The sequence below is a fragment of the Apus apus genome, chromosome 3, assembly GCF_020740795.1.
Source record: "Apus apus isolate bApuApu2 chromosome 3, bApuApu2.pri.cur, whole genome shotgun sequence".
Taxonomy (NCBI): Eukaryota; Metazoa; Chordata; class Aves; order Apodiformes; family Apodidae; genus Apus; species Apus apus.
The window spans coordinates 92,403,177-92,428,226 of NC_067284.1; the positions used below are offsets into that span (position 1 = coordinate 92,403,177).

General features: G+C 35.5%; 1 protein-coding gene across 1 annotated transcript in view; it reads left to right on the plus strand.

Moving 5' to 3' along the window:
- Positions 1–25,050, plus strand: part of PRKN (parkin RBR E3 ubiquitin protein ligase) — a 705,342-nt gene that overhangs the window by 210,713 nt on the left and 469,579 nt on the right. Inside the window, exon 3 of the mRNA XM_051615355.1 lies at positions 9,092–9,332. Within this exon, the coding sequence (XP_051471315.1) occupies positions 9,092–9,332 (241 nt within the window). The remainder of the gene's footprint in view (positions 1–9,091; positions 9,333–25,050) is intronic.

A 25,050-nucleotide genomic window follows, 5' to 3' on the forward strand; every position in this document is an offset into this window, starting at 1 on the left:
ATGTAACTGTATTCATATTTAATTTAGGATTGTAAACTTACCATCAATCCGTCACTTTCTATACAGACATAATAAATTGGAATGTTATAGGTACAGTATTTATTATAGTGATAGTGTACAGTACATAAAATTACAAGGAGAAAACTGTTCATTTACTGAGGAGAAAAGTTTCATGTGAATTTAGTGTTCATTTGATTGTATTTCTCTTCCGTTTTATAGCAGCACGATATGTTCCTAATGTCACTTTTGAGATAATAACAGCTTTATAAACATAATGTCAAAAAGTTTGGCTGCCTTCTATGTCTTTTGCAGATAATTATGCAGAGTTTTAAAGGGAATAACAATAATCCAAGCAGGTATTTTCGTGTTGCAGACTGTCTCGTATGCTGCCAATAAAATATTTTTATTTAGTTTAAAGATAAATTTATCTCAGGAATTTGTGCTAGAAGACGTACATTCAAGTAAAGTCATCATATTAATAATGCTGTGGTATTAATAATGCCTTTTGCAAATATGTATATAGCATTGCTAAGGTCTTAGATTGTGTACAAAAAATAATAACCCTGCAAAGTTCCTAACTAAAAATTATGTCTGCATTTGCTCCCTGAGCTAGAAATTAACATTAAAGTTTTGAGTCTTACAATGTGAAAAAGATGGAAATGAAGCATAAAGTGATTCATAAGTGAAGCAAGAGGGGGAATTCTGACTTAGTCTAAATGTAGTGCAAGAAAAGTTAAATAGTGTTAGCTGAATACATTTCCATTTCCCGCAAATTAGTAAGTTATTATGGGACCAGTCAGTATAAAATTGCAAGACTGAAACTTTTCTTTAAAGAGTATCGTTTGGAGCAGAACCTTTGTAGTATAGAACCTGTAGTGTTATGCTGCAAATGAGAAGATTTTATGTTTGTAAAGGCTAGTTAAGGCTTCCAGCTAAGGAACCATTAGCTGGAGGAGCTGTAGTAAATCACACAAAGTTTACCTATTTTCTCTTGTCCAACTTCCATTGTACTTTTTTTTTTAAAAAAAAATAAAAATCCTAATTTAAATGTGTATAGATTAACCCTTTTTGTACAGTAAGAAGTTCCTGATAAAAGATAGATGATGGTAGAGCGGTAGATGTGGTTTATCTTGATTTCAGTAAAGCATGTAACACTGTCTCCCACAGCATCCTCGTAGATAAGCTGAGGAAGTGTGGTCTTGGTCAGGTGGTGAGGTGGATTGTGAGCTAGTTGAAGGGAAGAAGTCAGACAGTTGTGGTCAATGGGGCAGAATCTAGTTGGAGGTCTGTGACTAGTGGAGTCCCTCAGGGGTCGGTACTGGAACCGGTGCTTTTCAATATCTTCATCAATGACCTGGATGAGGGAACAGAGTGTGCCCTCAGCAGGTTTCCTGATAACACTAAACTGGGAGGAGTGGCTGACACACCGGAAGGCTGTGCTGCCATTCAGCAAGACCTAGACAGGCTGAAGAGTTGGGCAGGGAGAAACTTGATGAAATTCAACAAGGACAGGTGTAGAGTCTTGCATCTGGGGTAGAACAATCCCCTGTACCAGTACCGGTTGGGGGCTGACCTGCTTGAGAGCAGTGTAGGAGAGAGGGACCTGGGGGTCCTGGTAGACAGGAGGATGACCATGAGCCAGCAATGTGCCCTTGTGACCAAGAAGGCCAATGGCATCCTGGGGTGTATTAGAAAGGGAGTGGTTAGTAGGTCAAGAGAGGTTCTCCTCCCCCTCTGTTCTGCCTTGATGAGGCCACATCTGGAGTATTGTGTCCAGTTCTGGGCCCCTCAGTTCAAGAAGGACAGGGAACTGCTTGAAAGAGTCCAGCGCAGAGCCACAAAGATGATTAAGGGAGTGGAACATCTCCCTTATGAGGAAAGGCTGAGGGAGCTGGGTCTCTTTAGCTTGGAGGAGACTGAGGGGTGACCTCATCAATGCTTACTAATACGTAAAGGGTGAGTGTCAAGAAGATGGACTTAAGCTTTTTTCAGTGATGACCAGTGATAGGACAAGGAGTAATGGATACAAATTGGAGCATAGGAGGTTTAAGGTGAATATCAGAAAAAAATTTTTTACTGTGAGAGTGACAGAACACTGGAACAGGCTGCCCAGAGAGGTTGTGGAGTCTTCTTCACTGGAGACATTCAAGACCCGCCTGGACACATTCCTGTGTGATGTACTCTAGGTGACCTTGCTCTGGCAGGGGGGTTGGACTAGATGATCTTTCGAGGTCCCTTCCAACCCCTAGGATTCTGTGATTCTGTGATTGTGTGAAGGTAAGCAGCAAGCAGTTCTCAGTAGGCGCATTATGTTCTGCGTGGAAGTTCAAAGCAATGGTAAGATTTATGGTTTTAAGTAAATGTCTCAGGCCTCTTAGGATTATCTTTCCTTGCAAAGTATAGATGGAGTTTATTTCTCTCACCTGGCAATTGCCTATGGGTCAGAGTCTTTTCAGGGGTCTTCAGAAAGTTCAGTCTTACAGGAAGAGAAAATATATGGCAATATACCAGTATTAATCCTATGCTTACTGTTAGCTCTAATCCTGAATTATCAATCAGCAAACACAATTGGGACTGTGACAGCTTCTCAGAACATGAGCTTCTCTATATGGGGCATTACAGAGTGGCCCTGATTCGTTACTCAGAAGCCTTTCTTAGATTCCACTAAACATCCTTCCTCAGATTAGACCTTTTTATATGAAAAGATTTTTTCTAATGCTGTTACATTTTGTGATGAAAGTTTCAGAGAATCTTTAGTGTCTAAGTGGCAAAAATTTGCAACATTACACTTCATCAGTCTGGGTCACTTTAACAGTCCCTAAAATGAGTCCAAAATATATTTTATTCAATATGGGATTGTAAGAAAATATCGACAACATCTTATTACTTTATGTTTCAATGAAGATGAGGTTTTAATAAGATACCTGCAAAGACCACGACTACTCCAAAAAAAAATACCATGTAAGAGAGAGGAAAATTAATAAACAATCATGTCAAAAGGTCTGTTTTGAAATTAAGATATACTGTGCATGTAATTCACACATAGTGAGTCACATGTAGATGATTCACTTTTTTTTTTCTTGTTAATAATTTGAAATACATCTAAATGCACTATTCTGCATTCTGAGCTGATATATGATGCAAAGTTAGGAGGCACCTGCTAGCAAACCTGAATTAACTGTTGTATGAAACCCACATAGAAATCCTTTGCTTATTCTCTCCAATAGTTAGCTTGTCATTAAACACCAAAGATCAAACACAGTCACTAATTTAATAGAATCATGGAGTCGTTTGGGTTGGAAGGGAACTTTAAAGGTCATCTGTTCCAACCCCCTGCCGTGAGCGGGGACATCTTCAACTAGATCAGGTTGCTCAGAGCTCTGTCCAACCTAACCTTGAATGATACCAGGGATGGGACATGTACCACCTCTCTGGGCAATCTGTTCCAGTTTTTCATCACCCTTACTGTAAAAAACATCTTCCTTATATCTGGTCTAAATCTACCCGTTTTTAGTTAATTCTGTTAGCCCTCACAATTGTGAACTCCACCAGCATTGGATCATGCCCAGAATGCCTCGAATCTGGACATCACTGATGAGCTCACTTGCATTTGTGACCATCAGATCCAGTATGGCATCTCCTCTGGTAGGGCTGTCTACCTGGCTTAAGAAGTTATCCTTGTTGCACTCCAGGAGTCTTCGTGACTGCCTGAAGCATGCTGTCCTTTTTCATAGCAATTTTAAAAAATCTTTATATTTCCTTTTATTCTATTTCTTTGGCACAGTCAATAAACTACTGCAAGAACTGAATAGGAAGAGATTATAAAAATTAGGGTACAAATATTCTGCTAAGTGAAGGGTTTTCTGCCTTTTTATCATGTTTATTTGAATAAATAATTTAAATAGCACATCTATTTTTCCTCTAGGCATTGCTTATCACCACCAATATTCCGGATACTAAAAAAAGTACAGTAATGTATATCTGTGAAAATGTTGAAAAGGTGAAGGAAAGTCAAATATAAATGTATTCCACAGCATTATAAAATAGCAAGTAGTTTCTGATTGCTGGAATTTAACTGCTAAGTGGTCTGTGTAATTTCAGCCAAGTGGTGCATTGGCTTTTTTCCCTTGCCCCATGTAGAGCAATATTTAGTGCACTGCCACTCAGCAGACAGAATTCCCACAAATGGATAACAATATCAAATCTGGGTGCTGATTTGCTTCATTATTTTAATAGTGGTTAATTTTCCCTTTAGATTTCCCCTTGCCATGACCTGCAGAATAGTCTCTCAGCCCAGAATCTTATTTGATTTCTCTTTCTGTATCAGCTGATTAAATAAAAGATGTCTTCTTGCAAACCTTGTTTCCTATTTCTTAGACCATCATGCCTCAACAGAATGTTAATACTATGTCTGTATTTTTTATTTTAGGTAATCTCTACTTTCAAGTTCATTAATATTTCAGCTTTTGCTCCCTGTGTAATAAGGGATATTTTTTTGTAGTTGCTTTCTTCTGTCTTTTTTTAGCTATTGTTCTGTAATCAGGGAACTAAAATATTCTTGTTGTTCTTGCAATTGATTTATTTTCTGTGTCTGCTGCTTTTGAGACTTGGTCACCGTCCTTGGGTTGTGAGAGGGTTAAAGCAATTGTAGAGTGAGGTTAGTTTGTTTTTTTTCTTTTCTGTTTCAAAGGTCATTTTTAATGTCCCTGTACACTCTCCTTGGAAAAAGTTTTTTCCAATTATGTTGATGTGTCATCTGGATTTTTACATGGGTCCTGTTGTTTTGAAGCGATATGTTGTGGTGTAGCTGCTCTGGAGAGTTTTATTATTATTTTGATTATTCTGCAGATTAATAAGACAAAAATGTTCTCCTTATCTTCCCATCTGATTTTTGAAATGCAGCACAATTAAGAAAAAGCCTGACTGGAAAGCCAATATTTTGATTCTTATTGATCATTCCTAGGAGTTTAAAATACCTTTTCTTGAGCATTTAGGTTCTGTGAATCTCTTACTGAGTGGCATCGGCAGTCTATTATCTGCTTAATCTAAATAGGTGACAATTAGGCAAATGGTTATTGTTTCCACCCTATAGGCCTCAGGGATTAATGGGCAAAGATGTGGTTCTTCAGATAACAGGAAAAGTTTGAACTGAATCTTAGGTAGTGGAATATAAACAATTGCTTTTTGGGTCTGGTAGGCAATAAAAAAACCCGAAGCACCTAAAAAATCCCAACTTGTGATTACCATGAAATAAAAATATTTAAAATTCCTTTTCAGGAAAAGCACCACAAGAACTTAGCTTTTTTACATTCACATTCAAAACCTTAAATCAAAACTATTATCTGCTTTAGTGTTTCTTTAAATAAAACATTTCAAAATAAAGTGTATTCACTTCAGAAAATATTACTTCTTTAGTGAGCTATGTAATTGTTAGATGGAGAACAAACACTTATTTCAGTATTGGTGGTACTATCAGAATCTGTTGTCAAGGTTTTAAGCAGAAATCTCTCAGAAAAAGAGGATTTCAGAGTTACTGAAACACAGTCATCTTTTTCCTCTTCATAATTTAGCTTAGTCTCCAGAAACAACCTTCTAATTAGCCCACAGCTGGCAGCACCAAAGGATATTGTGTTCCTCACTCAGGATATGCTGATTCAGCCTTGTGAAATTCAACTTGAAAATTCAGAAAAATACATTAAAGCAAAAGTTGTGGTTTTTTAAAATAATTTTAATTTCATCTGCTATGAATTTAATTTTCCAAGTTGGCCAGAACCCATTACCTGTAAAGAACGAGTCCTTAATACTGGGTTTCATCAGTTTTGGATCTTCTCAGCCGACTTTACTCCAGTGCAAGGAGATACTTCATAATCTACAATATATGCACTTGCAGTATTTCTCTTTGGAATAGGGATCAAAGGCATTACTTTGGATAAACAGATAAGAAAATATCTCTACAGTCATTAATAATATATATTCTCAATACAAATTATTCCTGAGGCGTAAAACAAATACATGAAGAAAATGAGTGTGACATTGACATAAAAAATGGTATCTTAGATTTGTGTTACAATAGTAACCTAAGGTAAAACCTAAACATTTACAGAAGTAGTTTGAATTCTACCTGTTTTCTCAAAGAAAAGAGCTACAGACCTAGCCTACCTGCCATCTACAGTATCTAGTCTGCTATAAAGCATTAATCACCCTACTTCTGGGAGCTGCTTGGTGATGTTCTCATCCAGGCTTTTTCACCATTAAGATACAATCACAAACCTTTTTAAAATTATTATTATTTTTTCTTGTACTGTCATCTCAGTTTTCTTGCAAAAGAAGTTGTGAATTAATTTCCATCTTTAACCACAAACTAAGTTCAATTGAAATGTAATCATTTAGGATTCCACGTTTATCAGTGCTCAGTGACTTCCGTATGAAATATATGTAGTGCACGGATCCAAGGATGTTTTTGTAGCTGCTGTCTTTGAAAGCTTATCTTGGGATCTGCTAATTAAGCTTTCCTTTGTCTATAACATACATTAGCAGCAGCAGTAGTGATGTTCAATGTTCCAAAGTTTGTTTGTGTTTTTTTTCATAAAGAGATACAAGAAAACCAAGATACAACATGTTCACCTGCCATTTTAAAATGAAAGCTTTTATTAAGTGCAATCCAGGAATATGCTATGGTGATATGGATGCATAATTGCCCGAAGTGCAAATTTTACATCTTTTTTTTGAAGTATGTCATTCTTGACATTATTAGGGAGAGAATAGTGGATAAGATAGGGCTCTATTTTGTCAAACTTTCCTTTATTTCTAGGCCAACCACATACCCTGCAGCCTGAAAAAAGAACTGGGAAGGGACTTCTACTTTCTGAAGATCAATTAATTTAAATCATGCATCTAAATGTGTACAGCAGTCAAGATCAAGCAAGACTGGTTGACAAAGGTTGTGATTTTGCAGGGGCATTTATTTATTTAAGCAGCCCTTGCTCTTACTCTCTCTTCTGCACCATCCCTTCAGTGTCACTGTAGCACAGCATCAAGCTCTGAACTGAATCAGGGAACTGATGCAAACTTTAAAAAGAAAAAAAACTGAGATAGTGAGAAGAAATTTAAAGGAAGGACAGAAGCTGCTCAAGCAAGGAAAACTGCCAGAGGAGTTTCTCATAAAAACATGGTTTGACTGATTGACAGTTGATTAGGGGTTGCCTGGGTTGTGAGTTTGTACATATATGCCTATTTCCTCTTATAATTCTAGCTGTAACTGAGCAAATAACTTTTGAGCGCATCATTTGCTTAGGTTATTAATTTAATTATTGATTTATCTTAGGTTATTAAATTCTTTAATGTTACACAGTATTTTTAGTTGGAGAATTTTTTGAGTGATGACTGTGTTTTGGATTTTGTGTTAATGAATGAAATTATTAAGCTTGTAAAAATGTTATGAGCAACAAGTTGTAAAAATAAAAGAAAAAAAAGGAGGACTTTAATGTCAATATAATGTTTTACAGTTGTAATCTAATGATTTCTTTGAATATTAAGACTAAATCATCCATGATTTGACAGATCTCTGCTGGCAGATTACTGCTTCACTAAGGAAAGTGTATTATTAAATATTCAACTGAAAACAAAAACAAAAAACAGATTTTGATCTTTTAGAACTTCATTACATAAGGAAAGACTGGAGGGGAAAATACTGAAAAATAATGCAAGAGAATGAAGGAAAATAACTAAACGGAAATGAAACCAGAGGAGAAAAAGTGGTAGAAGAGAGTGGGATAATAACAAGGTTATAAACATCACTAAAATATCTGTAAAGGAATATTTTACAATTAAAAGTGCATTAAATAATTGCAAATCCAAACAACAAAATTTAAAATATTTTGTAGATACTGTGACAAATGCTTTTGAATTCTCTTTCTTTTCCTCCTCAGTGTAATCACCAGTCTGTTTGACATTTCAGTGCAGACATGGCCAACCTCATTATTTTCTTGAGGAAAATTAAAACTTCTCTGTGTGTATGTTGGTATTTTTATGTGTTTCAGTCATGACACCAGAGAACTAGGTGTGGATCTCTGGGAAGTATCATCCAATAAAGAGGCAAGGTGTGCTGTGGAAAGATGAATACAAATCTTTCTTGAAGGCCCTTCATTATTTATAGGTCATCTAAAATGTCTGTCAATTCTGGTTCTGAGGTAATATTTTACTTTCCTATTCCATATTAGGAAAATGCTGAACAAAATGTGAATTCTATCCTGCTTTATCATGGATAAATCTTTCATAAGATCTTTATTCAGCCTGTTTTTTTCAAAGACACAAGATATGGAAAGACTGTCTAAGAATCACCCCTGGTGAGAACTGAGAAAGTACTTAGGCATGTATGAGACATCCTGGGCTGGATAGCAGTTCATTTGTTTTACCAGCAAGTGGTCATGAGATCTTCCACAACCTTTCCCTAATTCTGAAGACAACAATTTAATGTCATATTTGGGAATAACGGTAAACCCATACTGAGTCTACATCTAAAGCCAGATTTAAATTGGAAATTACAGTAGAGACAAGAAATAAGCATCAGTCTTCATTGGTAGCATCTTAATCCCTGTTTCTTTTTAGGAATATGCATTGAAGTAGTAATCACTTGTCAAATTGTGACCCTATTGTGACTGGGTCTGTGATTGTCAAATCTGTGATTGTCAAATTTGACCCAAAATTGCTATTTGAAGTGTGTGTATCTGCATTATCTGCGCAAATATGTATTAAGTAGTGAATATTCTTAGTGCTTGGTTTACTGGTGCTCCCTCTGGGGTTGTTCCTTTGTGCCAATAAACTAGACTTACTTAGAACTGTTGGCTCTCATCCACCATTTCCTTGTTAAATGTTTAGAATTTGTAAGTGTTGTGACCCTTTTTGCCAATGCAAGTAATCCTAATTCCAGCAATTTACACTTGTCACTTTGCTTTAAACTCCATTACTGCACACTGAAATTCTACACAAAATGGCTTGGAGACCATTTAACAAATAACAAATTGGAGATAGAGGGATTTTGTCCCTTATGTCACAAGTAATTATTTTTTTGGGTTTTGATTTTGTGTTGCAGAACTGTGACGTAGCCCAGCAGAGTATTGTTCATATTGTTCAGAATCCACAGAAGAACAGTCAGAACAAAGATGAGACAGAAGATAGCCATGCTGAGGGCATTCTAAAAGCCCTGGAAAGAGAACCTGAGAGTCTAACTCGTATAGATCTCAGCACCAGCATTCTCCCATCACTCTCTGCAGGGTTGGCTGTTATTCTGGACACTACAAAAAACAGCATTCCTCTTCCTTCTGAAAAATCAGGTAAATAAGTGTTTTGCTATGTTTCAATGCACAGACCTGAAGATTTCTCTGTTTCTTTCTTAGGGTGAACAGTTCTATACCACAGGAAAAAAAACAACAACATATGGTTTCTTTTGGTTATGAAACAACAAAAAATACAGCTATATTAAGAGATGATGAACATCTGACGTGTCTTCTAGCAAAATAATTTTGCTTTGTGGATAAATAGAATGAATTTTTGTTTTGTACTTGTCTCTAACTTGCATTATGCTAATATTTTTACAAATTATTACAAGTTGGCAAAAACCCCAGAGGTCTGTGAGAAGGCAAAAAAAAAATGTCTGTAAACTTCCCACTACAGAAATTTCCTCAACTAGAATGCTGGGCATCTTATGCATTGCAAATGTGTTTAATTCCCAATCTGTTGTAATGTTTTCATACCCATACGTTTTGTTAAAAAATATTTCTATTCAATAGATTTATTATTTATGAAAACATAGCTGGCACAAAATATGATGGTGATTCATACTATGGATTTTAGTTCTTCATCCACCAAATTATTACTAAAAATGTCTTGTCTTCATAAAGAAAAATTATCTGAGGCACAAATTAAGTTACTGCAAATGGGTTGTGCCGTAATATTTAAAATTGTTCAGTAGAGAGAAGCTCAAGTTAGAAGGAAATACAAGAACCTCTTAGCTATTTCATGTTATCTTCTCTGAGTAAACCCCTCCTCATACACAGTCAAGCTAATCTTTACTCACAACTGCGTTTGTCCCCAGTGAAGAGACACCATTCTGCACAACAACAGACTCTTGTGATCTGTCAGAATAGTCCATCAGAGATGTCTTTTTGGAAAGATAAGTACACAAATACCCTTTATACACAATGCGGAAGATAATACCAAACATAGGTCCAGATAATTTTGAAAATGACAGAGATACCTCTGATACTAACCTGACCACAGAAATCTCCATGCTTAATAAAATGGCTACTAAAACTGTTAAAATAATTTCTTGAGAATTTCTTAAGAAACTCATGCAGAAAATACACAATTCATGGGAGGGTCACAGAAGTATTCCACAAATGACTTTATCAACCTCTCACTGCCAACTGATGATGAATGAGTGCAGTTTAGGAACAAATTAGTACCCAGCTTAATGATCCACATCTCCCAATCTGAATGAATAATGAGATAAGAGGGGCGCATGCCAATTTAAATCTGGTAAACTAGAGAGAGGATTTCAGACTGGACTTACTATCAAAAGCCAGGCAATGGTGTGTCCTTTGTAAGGCTACTCATTTATTTTTTCACTGCTGTACATTAGATGTACAGAGCTTTAATAGTTGTGTTGCTCTTTACAGAATAGTTTGTACTTGTGTAAGGCCTTTTAAAATCTGTCACGTGGTGTGTATTTCCACAGACTACAAACTCTGTGAAGCCAAGTACTAACTGATATGTGTCCTCTATTGCGGCAGATATTTTCATGGCAGAATGGCAAGTGAGGAAAAAATATGTTCAGAATATATGTGGACTAGTTTTATCTGTAAGTTAAACAGGCTTTAAGAGATTAAAAAAAGTGATGAGCTGATTCCCAATCTCTTACTGTGAGAGTCTGGTATATGAAAGACACAGGCAAAAACTTTTAGAAAGGAAAGTCACAATTTAGGGTTTGGATAGTCAGTCAATTCTGAGAGAAGCTCTGATGGAATGAAAAAAAATAATAATAATTAAACTGGGAATACTGCTGTCATGGTACAAGTACTTTTTGAGTAGCATTCTGTTGACTGTGTGCTAAATAATTCCTGTGCTCAATAATTGTTATTCAGTGTGGTGTAGGGCTGAGTACAGATACCCAGTACCAAGCTCAGTACAACTGGAGTTCTTTTTTTATCCTGGTTTTGAGAATGACATCAAAACATGGGCACTGATACATCTAAAATGGTCTCCAGCACTGCAAGAACATCTCTGTTGATGCTCCGAGACATGAAGCTCTTTAAGTGTTCAGCAACTGCCTCAGACAAAGTAATACAACAGTGAACTTATTTTCTCATGACCTAATTTTGCTTCACTGTCTCACAAACCTAAATATCTAAGAACTTACTATTCCCTTAGAAAATGGAGGAGACATAAAAATGTTCTCATGTCGTTTTGCTGCATTTTTACATGGGAAATTAATCAGTATAAAGATTTTTTCCCCTTGGCATCTGTACAAATAGTTGTTGGATTTATTATAACAAATTAATTAAGTAAATGTACTTTAGGTCCATGGTATTGTAAATCAATATTTTGAGGAGGGGAAATCAGTATTTATTGTAATTTTGTCCTAATTTTGTGTAACTAGGTCCTTTTTTCGCAGACTTATGAAAATTTTGTTCTAACAATAAATAATCAGAGTGCTTACACTGACCTTTCTTAAATTTCCTGAAATATTAATACACCATTTAATGGTGGTTACATGGTTCTTATAGTAGTTCTTTCAACTGACATTAATTTGAATAAGATTCATATTGCTGTGCAAGAAAAAGTAACAAATTACTTAATATGCAACCAATGTATAATTTCAGTAGATACATTCAAGTAACTGTTTAGGTGACTATGGTAATTTGGATTTAGTGCTCTGACAGTTTACTTTTGTAGTAAGATTAAACTACTTTTAATGTAAATGAGAATGCATGATGTAGCACATTTGATTAAGAGTTTTTAAAATACATTATTTTACACATTTTTAAATGTGAAATGCAAAATCAATTTGAAGATCAATCTACATCCAGAAAAGGGAAGGAACTACTATATCTTTAGAAAAACAGCATAAAGTACCAACTCATCAACAACATAATACTCCTGATTTTGGCAAATACTTTCTGGGAAGCATGGCTGCACTTATCTATTTGACATTCTGTTTAAGTGTACTGTAGGTACAATTTTATTTTAAACTTTACAATAAAACTTTACAAAATTCCTGCATTAACAGCTCACTCTGTGCTAATGGTTAGTTTCTGTGTGTTGTTATTTGTTACAACTATGCAGCCAGTACATAACAAAAAAATGTTAGACTTCAGCTGTTAGACCTTTTGTCCTAAATTTGCTGTGATTATACGATATCACAGAGCTGATGCCATGTGGGCAACATTTATGCCTTATAGTCACAGAAATCAAATTAATATGGTCCAAAAGCTCTTCAGCAAGAGAAACTGAAACAAAGGCAGACTTGTCTTCCTTCTTCTGCATCTTTTCTTTTCTTGATTGATATTTTTATACTACTTGCCTCCAGCCCAAGAGGGAATCTCCTCTGCACCGCTGACTGCATACCTTGATTGCATACCTTGATTTTGGTTTTGCCAGTTCGCTTTCATGGGTATTCCATACCTGCAAGATATTCTGCCCATTTTCAATCCCTTGGGCTTGTTTTGTTTTGGTTTACAACCTTTTTTGCACCTGGATACCTCCTATGTGCAACCACAAACATCTTTGCCCCTTTGGTGGTCATAGTACTCTCACACTTCATTCAGAATGCTTATCCATTGTGCCTGACTAGGTCATCACAGCATTAAAATATGCTTTTCAGAGATAACCATAGTTTAAATGTACTCATCTGGGGTCTGAAAATCCAGATGTGTGCTAGAGGATTATGACCATACATTTTTATGTGGTGCAGTGAGATTACATTTAATTTTAAATCAGTCCTGCTAAGTATTTCCTATGTGTTGAATGAGAGCTTCTTTAATTTTTTAAAATAGTTTGCAACCTGATTGGTAAATGTTGTATTTTAGAAGTTCACAAAGTGTGATCCATGTTTGAAGCTGAGATCCAGAAGGATATTGATGATCCATTGACATAATTATCACAGTGCTCTAGCTCCACATACTTGTTTTCAACTGTTAAATTATATTGCAATGATGTCAGTATATGTTAAATTACTCCTCTTGATTAGTTGCTATAGCTTCTTGGATATTGCTGTATGTTTGGAGGCTGGGGAAGGCATGTCCATAAGAAAATGCTTCCCAATAAAAGTAATTAATTACATGATAATGTTCCTGAAACAATGCTCAATTTTTTGATGCAGAGCATAGAAGAGGTTTTCTTAAAACAAGTCACATCTCAGCCACAAAATAATTATTATACAAAATCAAACCTATTTATCTAAATCTAGTTCTATTCCTCTTTTAATACTTACCTGTTTTGTATCCTATCCTTGAATAAAAAGAAAACATTCTTATTTTATAATGCTATACTTAGAGAAGGAGTATTCCTTTTTGTAAGTAATTGCCTCTGTTTAATTATCCTTCATGTCTGCTAGCTGGGTAACATGACAAGAACGATAATGGTGTTCTCTAATCTGACCTTCACTGAAATAGCACTTCCTAAACAGTGGCCAGTGTCAACTCAAGGGTTAATTGGAGAACAGAGAGAGAGTGTTTAGCTCACCAATTAACTAGTTCTGTCAAAATTTGTTTTGAAATAGTTAAGCTTGAAAAAAAAATATCTGGCTATTATGCTTCCAGTGGGGTTATGAAAATTCGTCATTACAAAGTCCTTGGAAGTTTGCTCTTATGTATATTGTATCTTCTGTTAGGGTTATTAACCCTTGACAACTCACTGCTGCAGTATTTCCAAGTTCTATATGTAGAAATTGATATCCCCTTTTCACCTTCCAGCAACAGCAAAAAGTGATTTTATAAGACATTAGCATAATGGAACCTTTTCAATAAAATGATAAATTGAACCCATTTCAGAAAACAGAACACACACTTGATAATTGATTGCAGTCAGTGCCATGCTGGAGAACTCATTCATATCATATGCTTTTAACACTGATGAGAATGGTGCCATTTTCCCACACCTTGCATGTCTGTGAAATACATTTGAGAGGAGAAACGTTCTTTTCTAATAGAGCCAAAAGCACTGCTGGGAATGCTTATCTTTACATGACATAATTATGTCTTATGAATGTGTCTAATTGCTGTATTGTTTTTAAAGGCCTTTTCATGTTAATTGAAGCTGGTAACATTTAATAACTCCTTTGTGTCAAGGAGTGAGGTGGGGACACTGTTGTGTCCTTGAAATGTATTTTGATTCTTTCTGGCTGACAGCATGGATGGGCTTTCTTCTGCATGTGCATCACTCACATCTTTTTGCCACCAGCTGGAGGTGGCATTTGTAGGTGGAAAATGTTCTGTGTTGATTAAACACAACTATACATGTTATGTTTTCTGAAATAATTGTTGGCATGAATTAATTAGTGATGCCACAGGGGAAAATAGGAATGTAACACTTAGGAAACACCTCTTATGTGTAAAAACATAACAGTAGAGGTGCATAGTGATTATAATGGGAAGAGTCCGTTTATGAGGTACAAATAATAAGAGGTTTATTTTTTTTTCAAGTTCATTAAAAACCAGTGGTTGCCACTACTCTGCAGCGTCGTGCTTGCACTACACACTTCTGCTATGAACTCCTACCACTCAAAATGACATAAGAGACATAGTTTTCTCTCAAATCACATGCTCAAGATTCATTACTGTCTTTGGGAGTTCTCCACATATTACAAAGATATTAAGAGAACCAAATGTATTAGAAAGGCTTGAATTGCAAAAGTAATTACATGGAACAGATAAATAAATTAATAAATTCAGTTGATACTAGAATATTTTTAAAAAAGCCATACAAAACACATCCTGCTCTCTCTTTACAAAGACAAATAGCTTTGATTGGACTAAATTTGTGCTTCTGTGAAAGGTAAAGATCATTGCATTTGGCAGAGGAAGACAGAGTCTCTGATGTTTGGGTTTGTGGGGTTTTTTTGAGAAAATAATGGTGGGAAAATTCAAAAGATCTAATTGATATTCACAGAAAAATAGAATTAAAGTTAATGAATGTTCTTGTATTGCTCTGCCAAAATGTCTTTAGAATTTCGCTGTCAGCTTTATTTCACAGAAGGCTTCACATTTCCTCTGCTACCTGGGTGACTTGTTAGAGAAGCCAAGGTAGTGGCCTTCTAGTCTATTCAGGCTTCTTTTCAGAGGCTGCCAGCCAGAATTTCAGTCATTTTCTTTGTCTTTGTGCTCCTTTTTTTGGGGGGGGTTATTTCTTTCTTTCTTTTAGACAATGTCTAACTATAGGAACTGAGATTCTATGTAAGCTTTATGTGGATTTCCAAAAATCCTTCAGTGTAGGATTTTGTCACTGCTCTGAGGAACATTGAATCTTTTGCTTTAACATTGCTCATCCTTACAAATCCTTCATGCAGGCAACACTGCCTATATTATGTCCAGCAACTAAGATTCTTTCCAGTTGAAATTGAATAAAGATCCATGCTGTGCCAACAACCATTGTCCTACGTAATTATTAAATATTCATTACAGTCTTCTGGAATGTTGATATTCTATGGAATCTGTTGGCACTGGGGAGAAAGCTGAATTTAGGATTACAGCATTTGTGATCAGATTATCAAACTGATAAGAAAAGCAAAAGGAATAAAATATTTTCCCTGATTTGCCTTTTGCTTATAAGACAGGATGATACAGTGAACTATAAGTGAAGCTGTCTGGAATGTTTCTGAGCTGGATTATATGTGCTGTGGCACCATTTTTTTGCAACTTCTATGTCAGAATACAGTTTCTTTAGTGAGGTATCCATGGTCTGGAAGTTCCTATTTAAGGGTTAACCTTCAAAACTAGCATTTTTCAACGCTAGACCAAAAAACAGGAATCTTTGTATTCCCTGATACACTGAAACTGTATCTTACTAGCTTATCTCTACTGTTGGGAGCTGTGCAGGTATTCACTCTTAGGTCTTTGACCTTGAGAACATGTCAGATTCTGATTTAGCAGTTATATCCAACTGCTGCTGTAACTGGTATTTGCGGATGAATGCTTCAGATTGAGTTTTGACAGTCTATCTACCTGTAATGATTTCTCATATCTGGAATAGGGCATCTATAACTAAACTTCCGCTTAGAATGCAAGCCCATCTGGTGTGTATGTCTATATATATGTAATTTGGACTACCCCCCCGCTTAGAAAAAAACAAAACTAAACTAAACAAAAAAAACCCAAACAAAACAAACCAAACAAAAACAGGAAAAAAAAAAAAAAAAAAGAACAAAAAATATTAAAAAGTCAAAGGTGACAGCTGCATCCTGGAGCAGAGTGTCTTAGGGTACTCCAAGAGACACAATGTTTGTTGAATGCCAGCACTTTCTTCCAAAGCTTCCATGATGTCCTACTGGTGCAACAGTCAATTCCATTCCGGTTGACACATACCTGTCAAAAGACAAGGACAGAGAAAAAGGAGGAAACATAGAGATGTGGGGTTATGAACTTGAAGTGCAGGGGAGAGGGATCAGCAGGATGTCATGCTCCACGATAAGCCTTTTCACCAGGTACAGTGTACATCAATGCTCAGCTTCAGGCAAGGGTGCACAACCTAGCAATGATTTTATTATAAACCCTGGTATCCTGTTTTCCAGTGCTGGCTGACATTATTTTATTGCATATTTGCTCTGAAGATGATTTAACCAAAGTTGTAACAAAGATTGAATGTTCACTCAAGCAACCAAAGTGCCTGGAACCCTGATCCCTCCTTTTCTTCACCATAATTTTCTCCTTAGCTTTGTCACACAATAAATACTCAGTATAATTACTGGAAGAAAACTCTAGCTGGCAACAATAATTTGGTTTCTGGTTTAAAGCTTTACCACTTGGCAACTGAGTTTTTATCTACTGCAATGATTCTTAGCCTCCAGAAATAATTTTTGAAGTAGCTGAATCAAATATGAATAGAGTTTAACATAAAGTCTGAACTGAACCATAAATGTGGCCAGATAAAGATCCTGATTGACATTATCAGGGACTTTCCCTAAGCAGATTTTATTTCTCTTGAAAAGAATGCTGTGTTTATGTTAAATATAATGAAATAAAAAGCAAAATCTCCACTATCTTCAGCTGTGGAATGGCAAGATCTTAATACAAGATTTGTTGCAGCTTAATGATTATGGCTACTGTACCTTTATACCTTTTGTTACCTAATCTGTGGTGAATAGCTATAGGTCTTCTTATCTTGGTTTCTAAACCACATGACATTGTCCACAGTGATTTTTAGCTTGATAGGAACATAATAATGGCCATAGCTGAGCTAATATTTGACTAATCTTTAGCATTATCTTCTTTCTAACTTTAACCATTGTGAAATATTTAGGATGGAGATGCAAAAAATTCTGTTTCAAACAGAAATGTCACCTGTACTCCATATTCCATCTCCTAATCTGTAATAGAAAATTTTCAGATATGCTAAATTAAACAGTATAGATGTGAACAAATATGTTATTTCTACAATCCAAGCACAAAGATATGTGTTTGACCAGCAATGAATAGACAAATAAAATATCTTCATTAAATAATAGCCACCTGTAGCAATAGCTTTCATTGTGCTATTTGTTCTCTCCCATAGTTCCTTTTACTATTCGTGTTTTCTTGTAAGTTCCTCAGAGTCCATACTCTTTCTTTGGCTGAATGGCTTATAAATACACTATGATTATGGCAGAATTACAGGCTTGCTTGCCTCCTGCACAGTTATGTAGTAGATAAGGAATCTGAGTTAAACAGTGGAGATGCAGGGATATCTTGATTGTGTCTAGAGTATTGTGGTCCTTCATTGAATAACACAGAAGAATCAACTAGAAGTCAAATAGTTACTGATGAAGGATGTGGGGAGGCATCTAGATAAAATCTTTCCTCTTTAGAGTTTGCAGGAATGTCTTATAACTTGCAGTAATACTTGGAAATCCAACACTAGAAAGAACACCTGCCAGCATATTGATTTGTGAACTTGTCAAAAGGATTGTATGAAAAGAAAAAAAATAAGCCTTATTAGGTTCTTGTGAGATAGCAGAAAGGGAACAGGCTTTTGTAGAGATTAAGAAGCATAAAGTACATCTGAAGTTCAATGTACAAAATAGTCATTGAGCGTTTCTGTTTAGCTTCAGCCAAACTGTTCTCCAAAATCAATTGGCTTAATTGATTGGTGTGGCACTAGAGGAACAACTGAGAGTGTGCCACGAATCAGGAGTAAGTAACAACCAGTTGCCAAACCTTTGTTCCGTACATGGTGTGGTGAGGACTGGAGTCTCAACAGTTCATGTGGTAGGAATGCTAATAATATGGGACAGAGGGTAGTTTCCTAAACTAACAGGTAAAGAATGATAGTAGGACTCAGTTTAAATTAATCTTCTTGAGAAGATAATTGCTATGGCCTTTACTCTCTAAAATGCAGGAAGCATTTAATACTAATGTAACATTTAAAGATACTGTACATGTAGTATAAAAAATATCTAATAATTCATGAATTAGAGAACAAATTGATGAATAAACCGTATGGTATATCAACAATGTCTCTTACTGAGAAGTCCCCCAGGGCCTACATATTACTGTATTCTCACTTGATCATAGATTTGCATTAAGGGAAAAATGGATAATCAAGAAGTTACAGTGAAAGATATCAGACAAACTTACTCGTGAGTTATTTAAGTATTAATTCCCTCTGATAGATAATCTGATGTGTTCCTTTTGGATAATTGAGTTTTCCCATTGTTCATGATGATGATCAAGCCAACAGGTTTTCTGACTGGACACTCCCCAAAAGGTCTCCCCAAATTACAGTGTAGAATGGTTATGAGCTGAGGTTCAAAGTTTTCATAGGTAGAATCATTTATCTTATTAAAGCAAGGGAACTCTCTAGATGGCAGGTACCATCACCTCTCTGCAGGGAATTTTCAGACGTGTTGAGGCAATTTTAATTGTTGCAAGGGTAGGACTAGTCTATATTGCTGTTTCAAAGATTGAGAACTTTTTTCCATGCTTAGTGTCACAGAATCACAAAATCCTAGGGGTTGGAAGGGACCTCGAAAGATCATCTAGTCCAACCCCCCTGCCAGAGCAGGATCACCCGGAGCACATCACACAGGAAGGCGTCCAGGTGGGTTTTGAATGTCTCCAGCGAAGGAGACTCCACAGCCTCTCTGGGCAGCCTGTTCCAGTGCTATGTCACTCTCACAGTAACGAAGTTCTTCCTGATATTCACATGTTATCAAATAATAGATGTAGATGCTCAGCAGTCTGTACATGTAAATGTGTCAGTGAGGATTACTGTGATTCCAGTGTCTGTGCATTTGACTTCAATGCAATGAATCACGCTACCTTTCAGGTAACCTGGGGATGAGGAATTCTGTTAGTTAACACAGAGCTAGAGGAGCTCTGAGGTTCAAGGTCTTACAGCTCTATTACAATCTATCACTCTTTGCCTTTCCTTCTTTTCCTTTGTTTTGTTTTCTTCCTCCACAGGAGAAAGATAGCTCTTTGTATGTATAAGAGTTGAACACTCTAGTACATGTTGTTTTCAATAGCTGCTGTTTCCTGCCCATTGCTTAAATACTGGTTTTAGTAGCCTGGAAGTCCTGCATCTCTTCTTCCTAAATGCTTTTGCAAAAATCCTCTTGAGTTAGGTTTATATTTTCTGGCTTCTAATGGCCAAAGAGTATTGCCTCACATAACACTTCTCTAGTTAAAGCATCTATGAACACAGTACGTGAAATTCTAAGTCGACTTTTTTCTTACAATCCATTCCTACTCTTCACAGCATTGTCCTGGTCTTACATTATACGTAAGTCATGCAATGGCCATGCCACTATGTTGTGGCAATAGTTTGGTAAAGTGCTATTTTTACACGATTATTTCCATTTTTCTGGACAAGTCTTAAAGAAAGATTGTAAACTAATATAATTCTTGTTGCTTCTTTAGAAGCAGCTAAGGATCTTCCTCAAAATACTATTTTTAATATGTTATTTATGTCATTAAATAGTAGCTTTGTAAACTAAATAGTTAATTTTGAAGTATTGGTACTGGTATTTCCTCTCCATAGTAAAAAATATTTTATTAACTGAGTTAGAGATGCATCTTTCCTGAGCTGTTTCCTGCTCCCTGTTATTTCTAAAATAAGTAAATCATCTTTAAAGGTATCGTTCTATGGGAGCATCTCCGTGAAGAGCCTGACACAGAGGGCATTGAGAATGAAAAGGAATGCCACAAATCAATTGAAAAGGCAGCTTCTGTGGTACACTGTTACTGTGCAACATTTTGTGACATACTGAAATATTTGTTAGAATAAAAGCACTGGCAAGTTATTTAGTACATTCATGAACAGTCCTGTTTTCACTAGTCATTACTAGTCATTTTATTTTTCTGCTCGAATAATGATGTAATGCTTGTTAAGTAAAAGGAAAGAACATGCAGGGCTAGCTGTAGTGGTGAGTCAGATGAGCGTTACTTGTCATATTTTTCTTTATTTAAATACATAATGATTATATGCAATATAACTGAAAAAGAATAACTTTTATTTGGAGAGCACTCTTGCCTTAAGTAGAGCACCAGTTACAAATAAAAATATTATTATAAGAATTTGGTAGAGTGGATTTCTCTGATAGCTCAACGGCTTCTGAAGATCCATGGTCAGTGTTGTGTGCACAGACTTATAATATCATCTGTGTAACTGACGTCATTTCTGTGTGTGTCTCTGGAGATGCTTGAAACCAGTACCTGAAACCATACTCAATCTGCAGCACATACATTAAAGCTGGAAGGATGCAGAGGATGCTGGAAGGATCTTGTGACTTCCAAACGGGAATGATATGCAAATAAGCAAGCTTTGTTAAACTCAGTTTCTTTTATTTTATAACAATATAATGTTGTTTCTTGTGGGTTCAGTCATTCAGGGTAGGGGCTCTCTTTTGGTTAACAAAACAGGAAAGCCATGTGAAACCAGTTATTCAGTTTGTCCCTCAGTATTAGGACTGAAAGAAACGGACATTGTGGTAGAGGAGTGGATTAGCTGTTGGATTATAAATTCAATTCCTGCTGGGCTTTGTCTCCAAATTTTAGAGTAAACATCCATCTTGTAATCCCATTTATAGCTTCTAGAGTGTTACTTAGGATTATCTCATAGAAAATGTAGCTGTCATTAATATTTATACAATGTATATCTCAAATACTTTTCCAAAGGTGTGGGGGATTTTTTGTGTTGTTTTGTTGTGGTTTTTTTTTCCTGGTCAGCAGTTAACTGGCTCATTTACACTACCAGTCACATTTTATTAAAAGCTTATAGCACCTTCCATAATGCAGTTTCCAAGTATTTGTCATTCTCTCCTGGATTTTGGCTTGTGAGTAACTGGGGTTCTTTTACTAAGCGCTGATTAGAGTATTTTTTGAGGTCTGTATTAGGTTCTGTAGCCCTGCATTATGATATTTTTACTGGTTTATCTTATAGGCTATAGGGTATGTTTTAAAAATTAATATCTTTGGGTATTTGAAGCTGAAAATAATTCAAAAGCATATGTGTATGTGAAAGTAACTGTAAGATAGTTTTAAGGAATAGATATGATGTTGGTGGAACTTATTTTAAAAATTGAAGTTGCATTCCAACTCTTTTTAATTGCTTTTTAAAAAGTTTTGAATAATGGGATTTATAATGTATATTTTATACAATTATTTTCCTTTTCCAATAGTTGATAAATGTCATCCAATATAGGTTTATTTTTATTTTAAAAAGCTGTGTGTTAAATTTTAAAAACTTAAGTTTATATTAGTGTAAATACATGTGTATGTGACTGTGTGTAACCACAGTATCTTTCTACTAATCAGTTGTACATACATCTGTTTTCCACTTTTTTGGATGGTTGTCACTCAGTCTCTCTTGGTAAAGAGGGAAGACGGAAATTCACAAAAATTATAGCTTGAAGTATAGCTATGAAACTTAAATTTCAGTTATTTCCATTTACAGGAATGTCCTTTTGGTCTGTTTTATAGGACATTTTCACTCTCTAAGTGCACCCAATAAATTTTGATTGCAATTGTGAGTGTGCAAGTTTTTGCATTCACACATTCCATATATACAAAATATATATTTTTATCTATGAATAAACTCTGTTCTTTACAAATGATCTGGTTTGCCAAATTCAGATCCTTGCTAAATGTAGACATTGAGAGTTTAGAGCATTTTGAGATTTTCACATCTCAGAGATCTTTCTCATCTCTATCCCAATCAGTTTTTACAGCTACCAAAAGTGCTTTACATAAGCAGATTTCTTTAAATGGATGGGTGTTGGTGAGAAATAACTTGGATTGAAGTTATTTTCCATTATCTTTTCTATAATATTTGTGTTGAAGTATCTTATTGCTAACATTAACTTTCAGGAGGGATACACCCAAATAAAGTTATTTAATTATGCTGAAATGTTCTTTGGTTTGATGCTATGTAAAATCTCACTTTACCTTATTTCCTTTATGGTAAAAAAAAGTAATTCTATTTTGTAAAAGTAAGATGATTGCATTCAACCTTGGATCTCCTTGGCAGCATAGCTATTCAAATAGTCTCCATATAGAATAACATACTTAGCTTTTCATCATTTTTCTGCAAATAAGGTGTGTTGTCATTCTTACTAAATATATATATATATACACTTATGAACGAGATGGGTGATTAAGATTAAACATTTCTTGCTCAGAGAGCTAAAGCTCTTTGATTTAGTTTTGAGCTCATCAAAGGCAAGTAAATTTGCAATATATTATTTATCATGGTCTCTCTGGTCAAACCCTCACACTACTGTCATCTAGTATACAACAGCTCTGATGAAGTGACAAACATTTTCTTACACTTTTTAATAAATGTATTGTGATGTCCTTTTTGAAAATTGCCAGTACTTCTGTTCTCTTTTCTACATTATTCTGCTCCAGCCCTTATCTTTTCAAAGCTCATCACTGATATAATAAAGCAATTTACCGTTATGTATCCTGTCAGGGAGAATATTCCTTTCCCTCATCATTCTTCCTTTATTGTGTGCCTTTTCTTTTCAGAGTTGAAACGTAGGTGATTTCTTCATTGTTCATTTCCTCTACTATTTTTATACCTCTTTGATCGAGTCTCTGGCTCTCATTTCCAACACTCAGTTTCTCTGCTCATGCAAAATACCTCTTTGATAGTATGCCTGTTATTCTGTAGTCCTGCTCAAAATCAGCAAATCACAGTACTGCTGCTCTGATGCTTTTTATGAAAGGAGCTGGTTCAACTAGCAACTTCCTATGCTTATTGTACCCCTTCCTACTGCTAGTGTCCTAAAATGTTTCCGAGATCCATATCCATCTATGACATTTTCTGCCCTCTGTTTTTCCTAGCAGTATCTCTTCACATCTGTGACTTCATTATTTTATTTTTTTTCCAGTTAATATAATTATTTTAAAAATATTTCCATGGGCATTTTTTACCTATGCAATGTTCTCCCCCCTTTCCCCCCCTCTTCGCCCCAAGTTCAGTTCTGTGCCTTCCTTTTCCCTTTCTGCTGCATCTTCCATTTTCCTACTGTGATTGTTTAATTTTAAAAATTGCAGAAAATTCGTCAAAACGGAATATTCAGTTGAATAAATTTATTTCACATATGAAAAGTAATCTACAGCAATTAAAAATGTAGTATAACTAGTGAATATTGGTGTCTGTCTATCATGGACCTGATCTGCCAACAGTCTGCACCAGCTGACTCCTAGGAAGAGTATATTTTCCAACCTTGTGGAGTGTGCTGTGCAACTGTGGATGAGACATGGATTTCTCGTGTCTTCCCTGAGACAGCAGCTATTCCAAAGCTTTTCTCATTGCCTCTTAGAGTAGACATAGATCAGTGTAATCATCAATTTTTATAAATGTATAAAACTTAAACAAAGTGTTAATTCCCATATTTTCTAACCATCACTGAAGTATATTACATTTTGAAGTAAAGCTTTTGAACCTGAGAAGGGGCGTGGGGAATACTAAGCCATTGCAAAATTGTTCTCTGTGCTCAACCAACAACATTGGCCATTACTACCAAGTAATTTGATATTTGTTTATTTACATTGTCTCTGAGTATCAAAAAAGTATTCAAAATAATATTTCTTTATCAAAGTTATCTTTAGAAACCTAAAACAAACAAAAAATTAAAAAATACTGGAAATATCTAACTATTCTGAACATGCAAGGAATCAGAACTAATAAAAAGACTGAAAACATTAACAAAAGAACAGAAAGTGAAGAACACTTTTTAAACAACATAGACATACAAGTTATGATCATTTTGTAGTCAACATGAAGGCACTTAATATTTTAAAGAATATTACTGTGGGAGAAATATTCTTCAGAAAACTAAGGTACAGTGCAAAACACAATCAGTTTTTAAATCTTAGGGCGCCAGCTTGGAATTTAAAAGTAGGCAAGGGAGTTCAAAGAAAATGCACACAGATTTATAATTTAGTAGTTTAAACTCATAAGACTTGTACAACGGCCTGTTGTCATTTAATCCCTAAAGTATCTGCTGCAACAGAGCTAAATATCTTCAATATTTGTGATTACTTGTGGATAAAACAACGACTATAAATATCTGTACTTTAAAAGGAAAAAATGAGAGTCATTTGGTAAAGACTCATGGGTCAAGATTGTGTGATGGGCAGGAACAGAACAGAGGACATGCTCTGTGTGCACAGAAGCAGGACTGTCCCATGTCTTTCCCTTTGCAGCTTGGAGGTCAAAATAGGTTGGACATTTGTAACTAAAGATTCAATCTACAATCTTTCTGAAGAGGCACAGCAGCACAGTGACATGTAGAAATAGATTATTCTCTCTCTTTCTCATATGAAATAGGACAGTGGCTACACCAGCTCAGAC